Genomic DNA, 14,453 nt, shown 5'->3' on the forward strand with positions numbered 1-14,453 from the left:
TCTAAATTTAGTATAAATATTTCATTAAGTAAACAGTTGCTAATGAATCAGTTATGACAGCAAGGTCCACAGCTCATTGTCTTTTTTTTTCCCCCAATACTGGGGACCAAACTCAAGGCTTTCACACAAACCTATTTTTTTTAAATTATTTTTTATTTTGAGATAAGGTCTGGCTAAATTACCCAGATTAGGCTCCAACTCGCTGTTCACCTACAAAGCTAGGATTACAGATATGTACCACCTCATCTGGCTCTACAGCACATCTTTAAACTCCAGGGTCAACTTAGTGAAAAGTACCTGGAGGTTTCCAAGTTAAGCTATTTTAAAATGTTTCACAACTATTTATCTGCACAAAGCAAAACTGTCTTAATTTACTGTGAAACCAAGACAAAATAAATTAGCACAGAGAATCAATAGGAGATGATCATCACCACGCTGACACTTTCACCAACTTGCTATAATACAATAGCCATCCCTTCTCTTTGGTTTTGTGCCCCAGGATTTCAGTTATCTTTGGTAAATATTGGTCTAAAAATATTAAAAGCAAAATCCCAAATGTAAACTGCATGCTGATCCAAATGGTATACTAACATCTTACTTTCTTATCCTATGCAGGACAGAATCATCCAGCCAATGTACCCACAATGTATGACTTAGTCACCTGATAGCAATTCTGTTATCAGAGTGCTTATGTTCAAGTCACTTTTATTTCATCATGTTATGCCATGCCATGCCATGCCATGCCACACCACGCCACACCACACTATGCTATGGTATTGAGGCCTGCTATATAGTTCAGCCAGGCTGGTCTTGAACTCAATCAATCTTCCTGCCTCAGCCTCCCAAGTGCTGGATTTCAGGTGTGGGCCTGGCAAGTCACCCTTATTTTAAATAAGGGCACCAGGCCAAGAGTAGCATGCTGGCAAAAGAAAGCTACTACAACACTCTCTCTTTAAGTGAAAGCAAAAGTTTTCAATTTAAGGAAACAAAAAAATGTGGGTATGCAGAGATTCCTCAAAAAACTAGGTCCCATTCAACCCAGCTATTCCCCTTCTGGGTATCTCCCAAAAGAATTAAAAACATCCTACCACATCAATATACATGCACCCATGTTTACAGCAGCACAGTTTGTAATAGCCCCGAACTTGGAAACAACCCATATGACCATTGACTGAGAAATGGATTAAAGAAAAGTGGAGGGGCTATGGATTTGGCTCAGCGGCATAAGCGCCTGCCTTGTTCGTGAGTTCGATCCCCAGTACCGATTAAAAAAGAAAGAAAGAAAGAAAGACAGACAGAAAAAAAGAAATGTGGTACTTTTATACAATGGCATGCTACTTAGCCATAAAAAAGAACACACTAGAGATTTTTATAGCTAAATGGATGCGATTTGAGACGGTACTCATTAGTGAAATTCATAAGACACACATATGTAAACATCATATTGTCTCACTAGTGCCAGAGGCTGAAGGTACAACATATGTATATGTGTATGTTTATATATATACATAAAAAATACTTATGATGGTTACACCTCTGATTTCTGAGTTCAATGAAGAAAAAGATTGTGCTGGTGTTGTTCAGACAATTGTAAGCAGATGTCTTATGCTCTGGGTGAATGATTTGGGGATAACAATGTATGTACCATTGTTGCCCCTGATTGACATGTTTTGAAATTTTCTTTTAGTTTTTCTTCTTTTTTTCCCCCTTGAAATAAATTGAATTTGAAAAAAATAAAGTATTTTGCCTAGGGGAAAAAAAAAGGAAAAAATATGCATGTAATTAATTCCAGCACTCTGGAAGGCTGAAGCAGGAGGACTGCAAATTGAAACCCAGCCTGGGAAACTGAATTACTTAATGAGTCTCTTTCTCAAAATAAAAAAGGGCTAAGGACTTAGCTCTGTACAAATATCCTAGATTCAATCTGTAGTAACTCAAGAAAGAAAAATAAAAACACAACCCAAAACATACACCAAGGTTGCTGAGATCCACAGCTGGTTACCATTGTTAATCTCTTTCTATGCCTAACTTATAAATGAAACTTAATCACAGACACGTATAAACAGGAAAAAACACAGGCTACACAAGATCTGGCTCATTGTGGGTTTGTTAGGCAGCTAGTGGGTCTTAGAACATACTACCCATTTTGAGATAAGATCTCATTAAATCACCATATTTGCCCTGGCTGGACTCAAACTTGTGATCCTCCTGCTTTAGCCTCCCAGAGTCCTGGAGTTACAGGCATGCACCAACATGCCCAGATCAAATATCTTCCAATTACTGTTCATTTTATTATTGTTAAGAGATCCACATGCTACAATTAAACTCATCAACTGAGTTCTCTACAGCTTCACATCCAGTAAGAAAAGAGAGAAAGTGGACACCTTTAAAACACTTATTCCTCTAAAGACAGGAGAGGTCTGCCTGCCAGATTACTCACCACCAGTCAGCCCAACCATGTTCTCCAGGACACAGCCACCTCACAGAGCTCAGAGACAATGACCACAGCCCTGCCTGGATTTGGAAAGGGTCAGAACCCTGTTTACCTATCTCTCAGAAATAGCTATTCCAGCTGCAAAATGAAATTTAGATTCTTTGAGGGCTGGAAAAGGGAAAAGCCAGGAAATGTTCATCATCCCCTTACCTTGTTTCTCTTTTTCTTTGAGTGGATCGGTGTTATAGACTCGGAATCCATTTTCCATCCCACACGCAAAGCACCCTGAAGCAGGAGTATGAAAAGACGTATTAGTTCCCAGTGGACAAGACAAGCAGTCTGGAGACGTGGCACTCAGAGGTTCCCAAACTTCACAGACACGATGCACGCCCAGTCACGGCCACTCTCCTCACAGAGATGATACAAGGGATGTACCCATCCTGCATCACTGAGCACGCACAGGAGCCTCTGGAGTAATGAATGCTGGCTTATTTGCTGCAGGGTTCTCCTGCTGCATTCCTGTGGACTAGCCTACGCCTGAACACTGAATTCCAGAAAGAGCTCACAGGTTACCTTGGAAAGCCACTCTGCCAATGAGCATTCCTTGAATGCTCGCCTCTCAAGCTCACTGGCCCTACTTCTGGAACAGACTTTTCACGTGCTCAGGTACTGCACTAGTCCTAGAGACACAGTGACAAACAACAATGTGCACAAGCAAGTTAGGACAGCCACCACGCAAGCCAGTCTGGCCAGTGTGGATTCAGCAGGTGAGGGAAAGGGGCAGGATCCAGCAGACATGCAGGGAGTCTCATACTCCTGAGACTGAAAAGAGCGAGGGCTGCTCTCTTCTATCTTAGCGTCGTTTCCTACAAGATGCAAACTGCTCAAACTCCACAAACCCCTGTCATGGTCACAATGAGACCCAGGCCATCATCTCCAAGTCATTCATCCAGATTGCTAATGGTCTAAATAAAAGGCACTCAAGTTTCAAGACCATGCTGCTTTGTTTCCTGCAACCTGGACTCCAGTCACTTTAGGTATGGCCCACAACTATACCGACCTCCTTTAAATGCCATATCCAACTGCAGGTTCACATGAAGCTTTGAGAACAACTAAACCTTCCAATTCTTCATATGAAATGTTGTGAAGCCTGGTCCCTGAAAAACTGGTTTGAAAACCAATGTTAAGGTCTCTTAAGTTCCATTCTATTAGTTTTGCGCTACCACTGTGGTTGTGGGATGAGATTATTCTGTCCCATCAGTCATCCTTCCAATTGGAAAAGTATAACTGTATTTTTATCCAAGTATAAAACTACAGATCAAGACAGATCCCAGGATCCATGACAGCTACACCAGAGAACCAGAGATCTTACTATGTGATCAGCTCTTACATTCTGAAATGTAATTTACCTGGGCCTGGAATCTGAAACTCACTTGAAGGTGCTACGTTATGTCTTACTTAAATTGTTCTGAGTTACAATACCCTTTTGATGTTATTATCAGCATATAGCCCAGTCAGAGGAATATGAGCTTTCCTTGCCAAAAAATATAGAGATACTAGTTAAATTTTTTCCTTTTCAACTACTACATCTTTCATAAGTCTTAATCAAGTCTGTATCTACTGGTCTTCATCAGGAAACAGTCCTGATTAAAGATTTGTATAAAAACATACAAGCCACTTTTATAAATCCACAAGCAAAAGAAAAACAAAACAAACTGATCATCAAGCCAGATATGGTGGTAGATACTGTAATCCCAACACTTGAGAAACTGAGGCAGAAGGATAGTCATGAATTCAAGGCCAGCCTAGGCCACACAGTAAGTCCAGGTCAACCTAAATTACATAGCAAGACCCTGTCTCAAAAAAACAGGATCATCAGTAAACAAGGAACCAGGAGAACGTAAATAAAGCACACTGGCCCCACTGGTCAAAATGATGGGTACGAGTGCCAGCTTGGTGTCAAGTCAGAGGAACACAGAGGAACACTGAGGCGAAACGCGAAGAGCACTCTGAAGAACTATCTGCAAGGATAGCACAGCTCCAACTGCTCCCAGCATACCCTTGCAGACCCGTGAACATGTGCTCATCAAAAGACATGTCTCACAATAATCACAGTGGCTCTGTTATACTTATGGAAGCCAAAAACTAGAACCTATACAAATGCTCACCAAAAATAAAATGGACAAATGAATGGCAATACACACCTGCAAAGGAACACTACATGTTCATGAGAAGGATCTGTAACTACAACCAACAACGTGGGGAGAAAAAATCTCAAAAACATGACAATGAAAAAGACAAAAACAGACTGGTACTATACCCAGTTCAGCTGTAAGCACTTGCCTAGCACGCACAAGGCCCTAGGAATGGAGAGTCTATGACATCTCAGCTAAGTCACCCCAGCAGCCGAGCATCAGATATTCAGGTTTAATTGCAGTCTGGCACTTTTCAGTAAGTGAGTGAGTTTTGTGTTGCAGTTTGGCCACCCACCTCTAAAAGGTGCACTCTCACTCTGCTAGGTTGATCATCAGCATGGCAATAAAAGCAAACCAACAAAAGCCAAAGACAGAAATAAACACTAAAGTAAGTACAGAGTGAGGTGGCACAGGACTGTAACCTCCAGCCCCTGGGAGGCGGAGGCAGGATTGCTGACAGTTTGAGGCCAGTCTGGACTAGAGAGTAAGACTTATCTCAAAAAACCAAAATAAAGGGCTGAGGATTTAGCTCAGTGGCATAAACGTCTGCCTGCCAAGCATGAGGTTATAAGTACAATCTCCAGTACAAAAAAAAAGTACAACCAAAACAACAAAACAACATAACCTAAAGTAAGCATAGAAGCAAGCAAAACTAATCGATGCTGTCACAGGTCAGGCTGGAAGGAGCATGAGAGCTGGGATATACTCAGGATCAGAACCAGGGTACTGCTGAGGGGTGTGTGCAGTTTGGAAAATGCAACAAGCTAAACATATATATGTGCACTGTGTGTGAGGGGTTCCTGGATTTCATCTGCTTGGGTTTCTTTTGTCTTTTTTTTGTTGTTGTTGAGATAGTCTTGCCTGTGCCACCACACTCAGCTACCCTTTTCTCCCTGGGAAATCTCTGGCCTAAACTACACCACACAGCTCCCCCAAAGCCAGCAGTGATGGCCGCGTGGGCCCAGGAGCTTCATCTGTCACCTCAGGGCTTACCTCGAGCAGCTATTCAAATATCTCTGCTTCCTGTTGGGATAGAAAAAGTAAGTGGACACATTATAGAAATGCTTGTACCAACACTTTCAGTTGTGAAGACTGTAGTGCAAATTATCACTGGGGAAAAAATAAAGTTTGAACAATTTAAAATTATGAGCTAGCTTTAACAAATGGTGCGGGAAAACTGGCTTTCTACACGCTTTGGACCTATAGCTTTCATCATGCTCTAAACTAAAATTGAAATGGATCAAAGATCTAAATATTAAAACAGAAACATTAAATCTGTTGGAAGTCAGGATAAGTAGACCTATTGAAGACTTAAGTGTAGGCAAAGATGTTAGGAACAAAACTCCAATCAGACAGGAACTATCACAAAGAATCAATAACTGGGATTTCATCTTATTAAAAAGCTTTTGTACAGCAAGAGAAACCACCACCAGAGTGAAGACACAACCCACAATATGGGAGAAAATGTTTGCCAGCTGTTCCTCAGACAAAGGACTACTTTCTAATATACATAAAGAACCAGGGGGAGGGGGGAAATCAAACCTCCCCAAATTTAAAGAATCAGTCCAAAAATGGCATCTGAGATGGATATATACTTCTTAGGTGAAATACAAACAGCAAATAAATGTATGAAAAAATATTCAACATCACCGGTCATTCGAAAGATGTAAATTAAAACAAAGCTGAGTCCATCTTACCCCAGAAAGAATGAATATTATCAAGAAATCAACCACTACCAAATGCCAGTAGGAAAAAAGGAATCCTCTGCTGCTGATGGGAGTGTAGACTGGTGCAACCACTGTGGAAATCAGTACAGAGATTCCACAAAAAACTAGGACTAAAAAGGTTCCATTGGACCCCAGCTATTCCCCTTCTGGGTATTTTCCCAGAAGAATTAAAAACATTGTACCACAGCGATATATCACACTCATGTTTATAGCAGCACAGTCTGTAAAAGCTAAATCTTGGAAACAGCTCAAATGCCTATCAACTGGTGAATGGATAAAGATGTTGACTTTTTAATACAATGGAGTACCACTTTGCCACAAAGCATACACTCAAGGTACACAGATGCACCTTGAAAAAAAGAAACAAGTTACAGCAGGTACAAATTCTCTATGATGAATGTGATCATATGGGTATCAAAAATGCACCAATACGGGGCTAGAGATTTAGCTCAGCGGCATAAGCGCCTGCCTTGCAAGCAGGCAGTCCTGAGTTTGATCCCTGGTACCGATAAAAAAAAAATTTTTTTTTAAAAAGAAAAAGGGCTAGGAGAGAACCTCAGTGGCAGAGCCCCTCTGGATCCTATCCCCAGTATTAAAAATAGTCGTTCGAACGTGTTTTCTAAACTTTAATTTGCAATAAATGTTAAAAACACGGGGAGTAAATAATTTAAGATCAGTATAAGCAGAAACAAAATGTGATGCAACCATCTGATATAAATTTACATTATAGCATGTTAACTATTAACAAAAGCTTTAGGATGAAAGCATATTTCTTTTAAATTGCGACAAACTTTATCTGAATAATTAAAAGTGAAAAGTGAAGGAGAAACTGGCTCTGCAGTTTGGGCTGAGTAAAAGAGGAAACAGCAATATAAAAACATACCCTGGTGGATGCAGGGTGCACTATGGTAAGGTCAGCCACAATAGCCTGGAAGCGTATTTCTTTTTTTCTTTCTTTTTTTTTTTTGGTATGGGGACTGAACTCACAACCTTGAGCTTGCCAAGCAGGCATTTAAGGCCGCTGAGCTAACCCGGGGCACAGAAGCGTGTTTCTTAAGGAATCACTATATGGCTGTTCATTTCTTAAAAGGTTAAAACTTACTGGTCCTCTTCTAATTAAAAGCCAAATGTTGAGGCAGATCCTGTGCCACCCAAAGACCAACATCTGGCCCCTGAAGTAAGTGCAATCCTTCCTTGTCCCAGCAGGAGGCCAAAGCAAACCACTGCAGGCACCACCCAGGTCAGGAAGCCAAGTGAGGCCTTCCCACTGGCCCTCCTCCTGGGTCCAAGGGCTGCTCCTCCAGAGACCCTACTGTAAACCAGTGTCTTCCTCCAGCTTAATGAAAACCTTTCCACACCTGTCTTATGACATGCACATGTTCTGCTTCTTACTTTGGTTTTTCTTAAATACATTTTCCAGTCTTCTACTACATCACTAGCATACAGAGGTAGGGTCGGGGTGTCAGATTCGATTCTATTCAAACTGTCAAAGCCCTGGAAATACTTAGCATACTGAAAACCAAATAAATATATGCCAAATGCGAGCCGAAAACTGAATTATCTAAAACGGTTCATTTGACAATTCCCAACACTGCAAAATAAAATAATTCACTTAAGATTATCGTCACAGAGAGCATGGTCACACACACCTATAGTCCCAATTCGAGAGGCTAAAACAGAAAGATCAGTTAAGCTCAGAAGTTGCAGCTAAGCAACACAGTAAGATTCTTGTCTCAAGAACACTATAATAAATTTTTCACACATATGAGATTATGTGGCACTTTTAGCTTCCTCTTTAAAACTTTTAGTTTCCTCTTTAAAGCACAGCGACAAAACGTGGTGATGGTGGTGTACCCCAATAACACAAGCACTCAAAAGAGGCTGAAGCAGGAGGATCACTGTGAGTTCGAGGCCATCCTGGGCTACAAAGCGAGTTCAAAGCCAATCTGAACTGCATAGTGAAACCCTGTCTCGAAAACAACAAAGTCCAAAATCAAGATGCAAAACTTCTTAGGAGTCTGCCCTTCAACAGCAGCTGGTTGCTCCCTTCTTCTCAGTGGTGAAGCTGAGGAGTTCACCTTACCAGGTAGAGGAGTGATTACCGCAGGCCACAAGGACCGAGATGCCCAAGGCAAGCCTGAGAGATCTTTCCCTCCACCAAACAAGAGTGCTGTTTGTTACGAGTGGCAGGACTCACTGTAAACTGACTAACCAGCACCTTCGCTGAGGTTCATCCCGCAGGGACCACACATTGAGCCAACTCTGGGACCCAAAGAACTCACAGTTTAAGACCTCGCGCAGGCCTAGAGTAGTGGTGCACACCTACAATCTCACTATGTGGTAAACTGAGGCGGGAAGATCGTCACAAGTCGAAGTTAGTTTGGGCGACGCAGTGAGTTTTAACGCTAGCCTGAGCTACACAGCAAGACCTAAACTCAAAATATAAACAAAACAAGACAAATGAAAAAGAGAAGAGAAAACAAGAGATGTGCACACTACCGAAGCCTAGAGCTTCCAGGACCCACCCAGTAAACCGAGCACAGAATCCCAGTTCGGGCGGGATCCGCCTCCGCCTCCGCCTCGTCTCAACCGGCCCGGACCGCCTAGGGCAGCGCCGCGCCGCGCCCCGAGCCTGGGGTCTCCAATGGAGGGATGAGGACCGCCTGAACGCGTCGGGGGTCGCGGAGGCAGGGCCAGGCTGAGCTCAGGGCCCCGGGGACAGGGCCGGGCCAAGCCGAGGGTCTCAAGAACAAAGCCGGACCGAGATCTGGGCCAGGGCCAGGCGTCTTGGGCTCAGGGCCGGGGGTCTTGGAGACAGGGCCGACCCGATCCGAGGGTCCCGGATGTGAGGCCAGCCCAGAGTCTCGGGGAATTTCGGGAACAAGACGGCCCAGGCGAGAGTCCAGGAGGCCGGGCTAGGCAGAGTGGGAAGTCTCGGGGTCCGGGGGTCTCAGGGGCAGGGCCAGGTCCTCGGTCTGGGGCGAAGAGGGTCGTCCTGAGATCTGGGGTGGGCCCGGCGCGCGCCTCACCGTGGTCCTGGTTGAAGCCGGCGTACAGCAGCCCGTTGCCGTGCGGGTTACACGGCAGAAGGTTCATGGCGCCTCCCGGTGTCCACCGCTTCTCAGTGCTGCATGTCGCCTGAAGGGCCGGGGAGAGTCTCCGGTCTGGCGGCGCACAGGCCGCCGCAGCCGGAAGCGAGAAGCGTAGGGGCTTGCGTCGTGCGTGCGTGCGGACGTGTGCGCGTGCGCGCGCACAGCCAGGGAATCCGCGGAGTGCCGAGTACGTCCGACCACGGTGGCGCAAGACCGGACCGCCGAGTTCGTCACCGGTTGAACCTGCGGACTTGAAGCACGACGGCACCACACCCGGGCCGCAATGGCGAGGCGGGGAGGAGGCGGGTCCGGGATCGCCACAAGACCAGGTGCGGGCCGAGTCTCCGCGACACGTGTATGCCACCCCTCAGACCCCACACAGGACGCACAGCCCCTCCCTCACACCACATGTCCACCCGTGTCACCCCCACGTACACAGAGTCCACCCCACCGTCCCTTCCTCGAGGTACACATTTCTCTGAACACACGGCCCTTTACATGGTCCTGTGGTACCGTCTTCCCCTCCACAGCCCCCAGCGTGTGCCCTGGAAACGTAGTACCTCTCGTGTCCCTGTGGGCACACAGGTTGCTGCTGCACTGCATTCAGGGACAGGCCGCTGTGGCTGAAGGGTGAATGAGGGCATCTGTGTCTCACGACAGACAGCCAGGCAGCTGACCAGTCAGCTGGTGGTGGCCCCCAAAAGATAAATACACCTGGGATGATGCTGGAACAGTAGAGGAAAAAATAAAACAAAACAGTATTCAGCTCTGTAGTTCTACGCTGAGGCGGCTGAGGCGAGGGACAGCAGGTGGAAGAGGCCAACCTTTTTTGAGAGAAGAAAGGAATGTAAGAACCCCAAGCCTAAGTAAAGGGGTTGTGAATCCACACGGTTCCGTGAGGCAGGAGGAGCTCAAGAGCCAAACCCCAACCCTGGAGGACTGGGGAAGGGCATCTCACCCAGAGGTCTTGGCTGCGACCCTTACCAAGGCAGGAGACAACGTGGGAACACAGCGCTCGGGAGGGTCACCTGCCTGCAGGAAGCCGCCAGTGAGGTCCCCTAGTTCCCAGCTGTCAGCTACCACCCACCAGCTGCCAACAGAGTGCGAGCACCCTATTCCCAGACCACTCAGCTTCCTAATACTTTTTTTAGCCAATATTCTTCCATAACCAGAGTGTTAAGAACCACCCCGAAAAGCAGGTACAAGGTAGGGAGCAAATACTGAAGCTAGGGCTCTGCTGTGACCTGAGCAGCCCCCTGCACCCAGAATCCACATGTTGAAACTTAGTTGCCTGTATGGTTTGTGGAGGTGGCCTTTGGGAGAAGACTCCCAAGAGGAACAGAAAGTTCAGTGCTCCCTACCAGTACCTGTATTTTTCTTTTTTCCATTTTTGAGAGCTGTGACTGCCTGAAATGCCTCATGGCTACTTGGGAACTTTTGTTTTGCCCACAGCAAGTTTGGGTCTTGGGTCCAGTGCAAGTGACTGCCCTAAGCCTCTCTGTCAGGCTCCACACCTCTTCAGCTGCTTTAGCTTTTAAATGTCCCCATTCCCTTCATTGTCACTAAGCAGAAAGTCTGGGCTTGGTTGGCAGGATATTGGCCTTATTTATTTTTTGGTCTGTATAAGTGGCCTTCCCCTCACCCTACTGGAAAAGTAATGGACTGTGCCTCTGTATGCTGCACCATAAAACCTAACGAAGCCTCATTTGGTAGTTTCATTTTGCTTGTTCATGATTTCTATCTCAGGTAGAGCAGGCTCAGCTGGTAACACTAAAGGCTGCTGGCACTGAGAGTGGCCATGTGGGGCTCCGTGATCATTAATCGTGATATCACTTTGAATGGATTAAAAAACATAGCAGATTATGGGAGCGCAGTGTTGGGTGTGTCTGTTGGTGAGATGTAGGCCAGCAAACTGGCCAGAGCTGCATCCTTGCCCCTCTTACGCTGCAGCTTCCATCTGCTTGGGCTGAGCAGTGACTGGCTCTTCTGTGTGTGGACAGCCAATATGTATTCCTCCACCTCTGGTCCTGCCAGCCTACCTGATACCCTCTTGCACAGTTAGACATGGATTTTCTTCCTTCCTTCCTTTGTACAAGGAATCAAGCTTTGGACCTCACACTTGCCAGGCAGACCCTGTACCACTGAGCTAAATCGCTGGTCCCTTATTTTCTTTTTTTAATATGAAAATTTATTAGTAATGTCTTCTCTCAGAATTTATGATCTCGATCTTTCTTGCTATCGTAGAGAGCCAGAAGAGAGACACTGACAACTTTAACAATCAGCATGAACTTTCTGACCACACACAGCACCCAGAACTTTATCATTTTCCTCAATAAAGTTCAAGCTCCCATTCTTAGGGACAAAAACTGTGATTTTTCTTGCTATTCTTGATCAGCTGAACCTGACACACTTACTGATGACAGAATTTGGCTGTTTGGTTTCAGCTCCTACTTCTTCCAGCATGATTTCCTTGGCATTTGAAGCACCTCCAGAAGGACTGGCCACTGGGCACAGCTGCTGTCTATAACTACTGGAAGAGAAGCAAGGAGGGCTGTTAACACTAATCACTGAGAACACTGGCATTCAAACCTCAGAACTGCTAATTCTAAGGGAGCTGCACTTTGCCTCTTTGTGATTTCTATCTGAATTGAGCAAAGGAATCCTTGGTAGATTGGTAATGGAACCCTCATGAACAGGATCAATGACTAGTTTTTTTGTTTGTTTGTTTTGTTTTTTTGTTTTTGTTTTGTCTTTTTGAGATAGGTCTCACTCTGCAGTTCAGGTTGGCCTTGAGCTCACTTTGTAGCCCAGGCTGGTCTCAAACAACAGTCTTCCTGCCTCAGCCTCCTGAGTGATGGGATTACAGATGTGTGCCACCACACCTGGCTCAATGACTTTATTTTTTTAAAAGTGTGTGGGTAAGGCAAGATGCCTCCTTCCATTGCTTTTTTATCCTTTCTCCTAGGGCAGAGACAGCTTTCTGGGCACCATCATGGAATAAGAGTTGCCCTCATCAGACACCAGCTGTTCTGTCCCTTTGCCCTTGGACTTGCTGGCCTACAGAACAAACTCCTATTCCTTTAAAAGTTACTGTTGCCGGTATTTTGTTACAGTGGTCTAAGTGGACTCAGGAGCTTCTACCACTCTCCCAGTTCTGCCTTCTGAGTTGAGACAGAAAGTCCCACCCCAGGACAACCGTGACAGCCTTCCCACCCTCTAGACTTCCCCAAGGAAAAGACTTATTCTAGTTCCCCCAACTCAAGAAGCTTCATTCCCACCTCTCAAATCTCTTGTTTCTTTTGATGAAGCTGTTCTTCAGCACAGTTCTAAGCATCTCTGTCTCTGCAGAAACACAGGTTATCAAGCCTGTAACTGCCATTTTTTTTTTTCCTGGATTCTGTATTTTGTCTAAGTAATTCCTCATTGAAATTATAAACTCTCTACCTTAGAAATTTCTCTAATGGCAATAATTCCAAGTCATAATCATGCATACTATATTCTGAATCTCAGAGTTTGAAGAAAGGCTCATGAATGTCTGGAAATAAGATGGCTCACATTCCTATTTGGGAGGGATTTTGCCAGCTGTGAGAGCCAGGGAACAGAATGACAACAAAGTTTTCTCTAGAGTGTGACTTGCATTTCAATTATATTTTCTGTATATCTACCATCAAAACATGTAAGCTTCTAAATTAGTTCCTTATTAGAGTTTGTTTCTAATTCACAGAAATACCACTTTGACTTACTTTTGCACTTCCTCTGTGAAGTGCAATATTACCTTGTCATGTTAGTTTCCCACAGCTGCCATGACACAAGGCCACAGACTAGGTAACTTAAAATAACAGTTCCCAGGGGCTGGAGATTTAGCTCAACGGCACAAGTGCCAGCCTTGCAAGTGTGTGCTCATGAGTTCGATCCCTGGTACTGGTTAAAAAAAAAAAAACAAAAACAGCTCCCTGGCCAGTTGAAGTATCACATACTTATAATCCCAGCTACATGGGAGGCTGAGGCAGGAGAATTGCAAATTTAAGATCAATCTGGGCAACTTAGCCGCCCCTTGTCTCAAAATAAAAAGGGCTGGGGGTTTTTAGCTCAGTGATAGAGGACTTGCATAGCATGTGTGAATTCTTGAGCTTAATCTCCACTGCAAAAGGCAAAAATAAAGGGAAAAAAAAGCAATTAACAACATCAAGATCCCAGATACCTATTCTCTCACAGGTCTAGGAACTTTAAATTCACAGTCATGTGTGGCTGTCTGGGCTTCCTCAAGCAGGTCTTGGGGAGACCCTTGCTGCAACCACTACCATTGGCTCCAGTGTTAGAGGTCCAAGGCCTGTGGGCACCTGTATGCTTTCTACACGGCAGCTCTCCAAAGGCTCCAGGTCAGCCGCTTGGGGAACTGTGTTCTACTTCTGGGCTGAGTGGAAATCTTTAAATAAATCAAAAAAGGAGCAGAGAAAAGTACTGTTTTGTACCTGTTGGGCTCGCTCCAAGCAGAGATCCATCCCACACATCCCATGTATGCAGAACTAAGGGATAGAGGCAGAGCCTCTGCTTGGATCCTTCACTCTCCCTCTTCTTACACCTCCCTGGAAGGAGTTGAGTGGCCCTGGCCTGGCCAGCATCAGCCTAAACGTGCTCATCTCTCCATTGGTGCATAGCAGAGGAGCCATGAAGGTGCTGGGAAAATGTCTGCGAGACCACCCCTCCCCGCAGAGGGACTGTCTCCTCAGGCCCCACCATTTGTCCACACTCTCACCTCTGTGGACATCTGTCCCCCAGTCATGCCCAGATGGTGGGACATGTCCACTCCAGGCCATTTGTGGCCAGGTCTGCTGTGTTCCATGCTGGGTCCCTGTTATGGTTTGGATCAGAAATGGCCCCTGGAGCCTTGTGCTTGGAGGTAACTGGATCACAGAGACACTACATGCATCAGTGGACTCTTTCACCACTGAGTTCAGTAGGTGACTGTGCTGGCAGGAGGTGGGACCAGGTTGGAGGTTGGTTA

At 45.3% G+C, this 14,453-nt stretch overlaps 1 protein-coding gene and 1 long non-coding RNA gene across 5 annotated transcripts in view; one reads left to right on the plus strand and one right to left on the minus strand.

The window, feature by feature from the left end:
• Wdr45b (WD repeat domain 45B) overlaps positions 1 to 9,584 on the minus strand; it is a 32,131-nt gene extending 22,547 nt beyond the window's left edge. Inside the window, exons 1-3 of one of the 4 annotated variants that reach the window (XM_063241935.1) lie at positions 9,386 to 9,536; positions 5,623 to 5,652; positions 2,645 to 2,719 (exon numbers count right to left, since the gene is read on the minus strand). In XM_063241935.1, coding sequence (XP_063098005.1) covers positions 2,645 to 2,702 — 58 coding nt within the window. In that variant the 5' untranslated portion in view covers positions 2,703 to 2,719; positions 5,623 to 5,652; positions 9,386 to 9,536. Of the gene's footprint in view, positions 1 to 2,644; positions 2,720 to 5,622; positions 5,653 to 8,881; positions 9,012 to 9,385 lie in introns of those variants that run through there. The other 3 variants (XM_003464837.5, XM_023562928.2, XM_063241934.1) reach the window with 3 other exon arrangements.
• Positions 9,585 to 9,597: 13 nt separating this feature from the next.
• On the plus strand, positions 9,598 to 12,900 carry LOC106026506 (uncharacterized). Its single transcript, XR_001200148.3, has 2 exons — positions 9,598 to 9,777; positions 11,893 to 12,900. It is a non-coding gene; the product is annotated as an uncharacterized LOC106026506 (long non-coding RNA).
• Positions 12,901 to 14,453: the final 1,553 nt, after the last annotated feature.

The sequence above is a fragment of the Cavia porcellus genome, unplaced genomic scaffold, assembly GCF_034190915.1.
Source record: "Cavia porcellus strain 051 isolate PalLab524CR breed Dunkin Hartley unplaced genomic scaffold, mCavPor4.1 scaffold_32, whole genome shotgun sequence".
NCBI classification, from domain to species: Eukaryota; Metazoa; Chordata; class Mammalia; order Rodentia; family Caviidae; genus Cavia; species Cavia porcellus.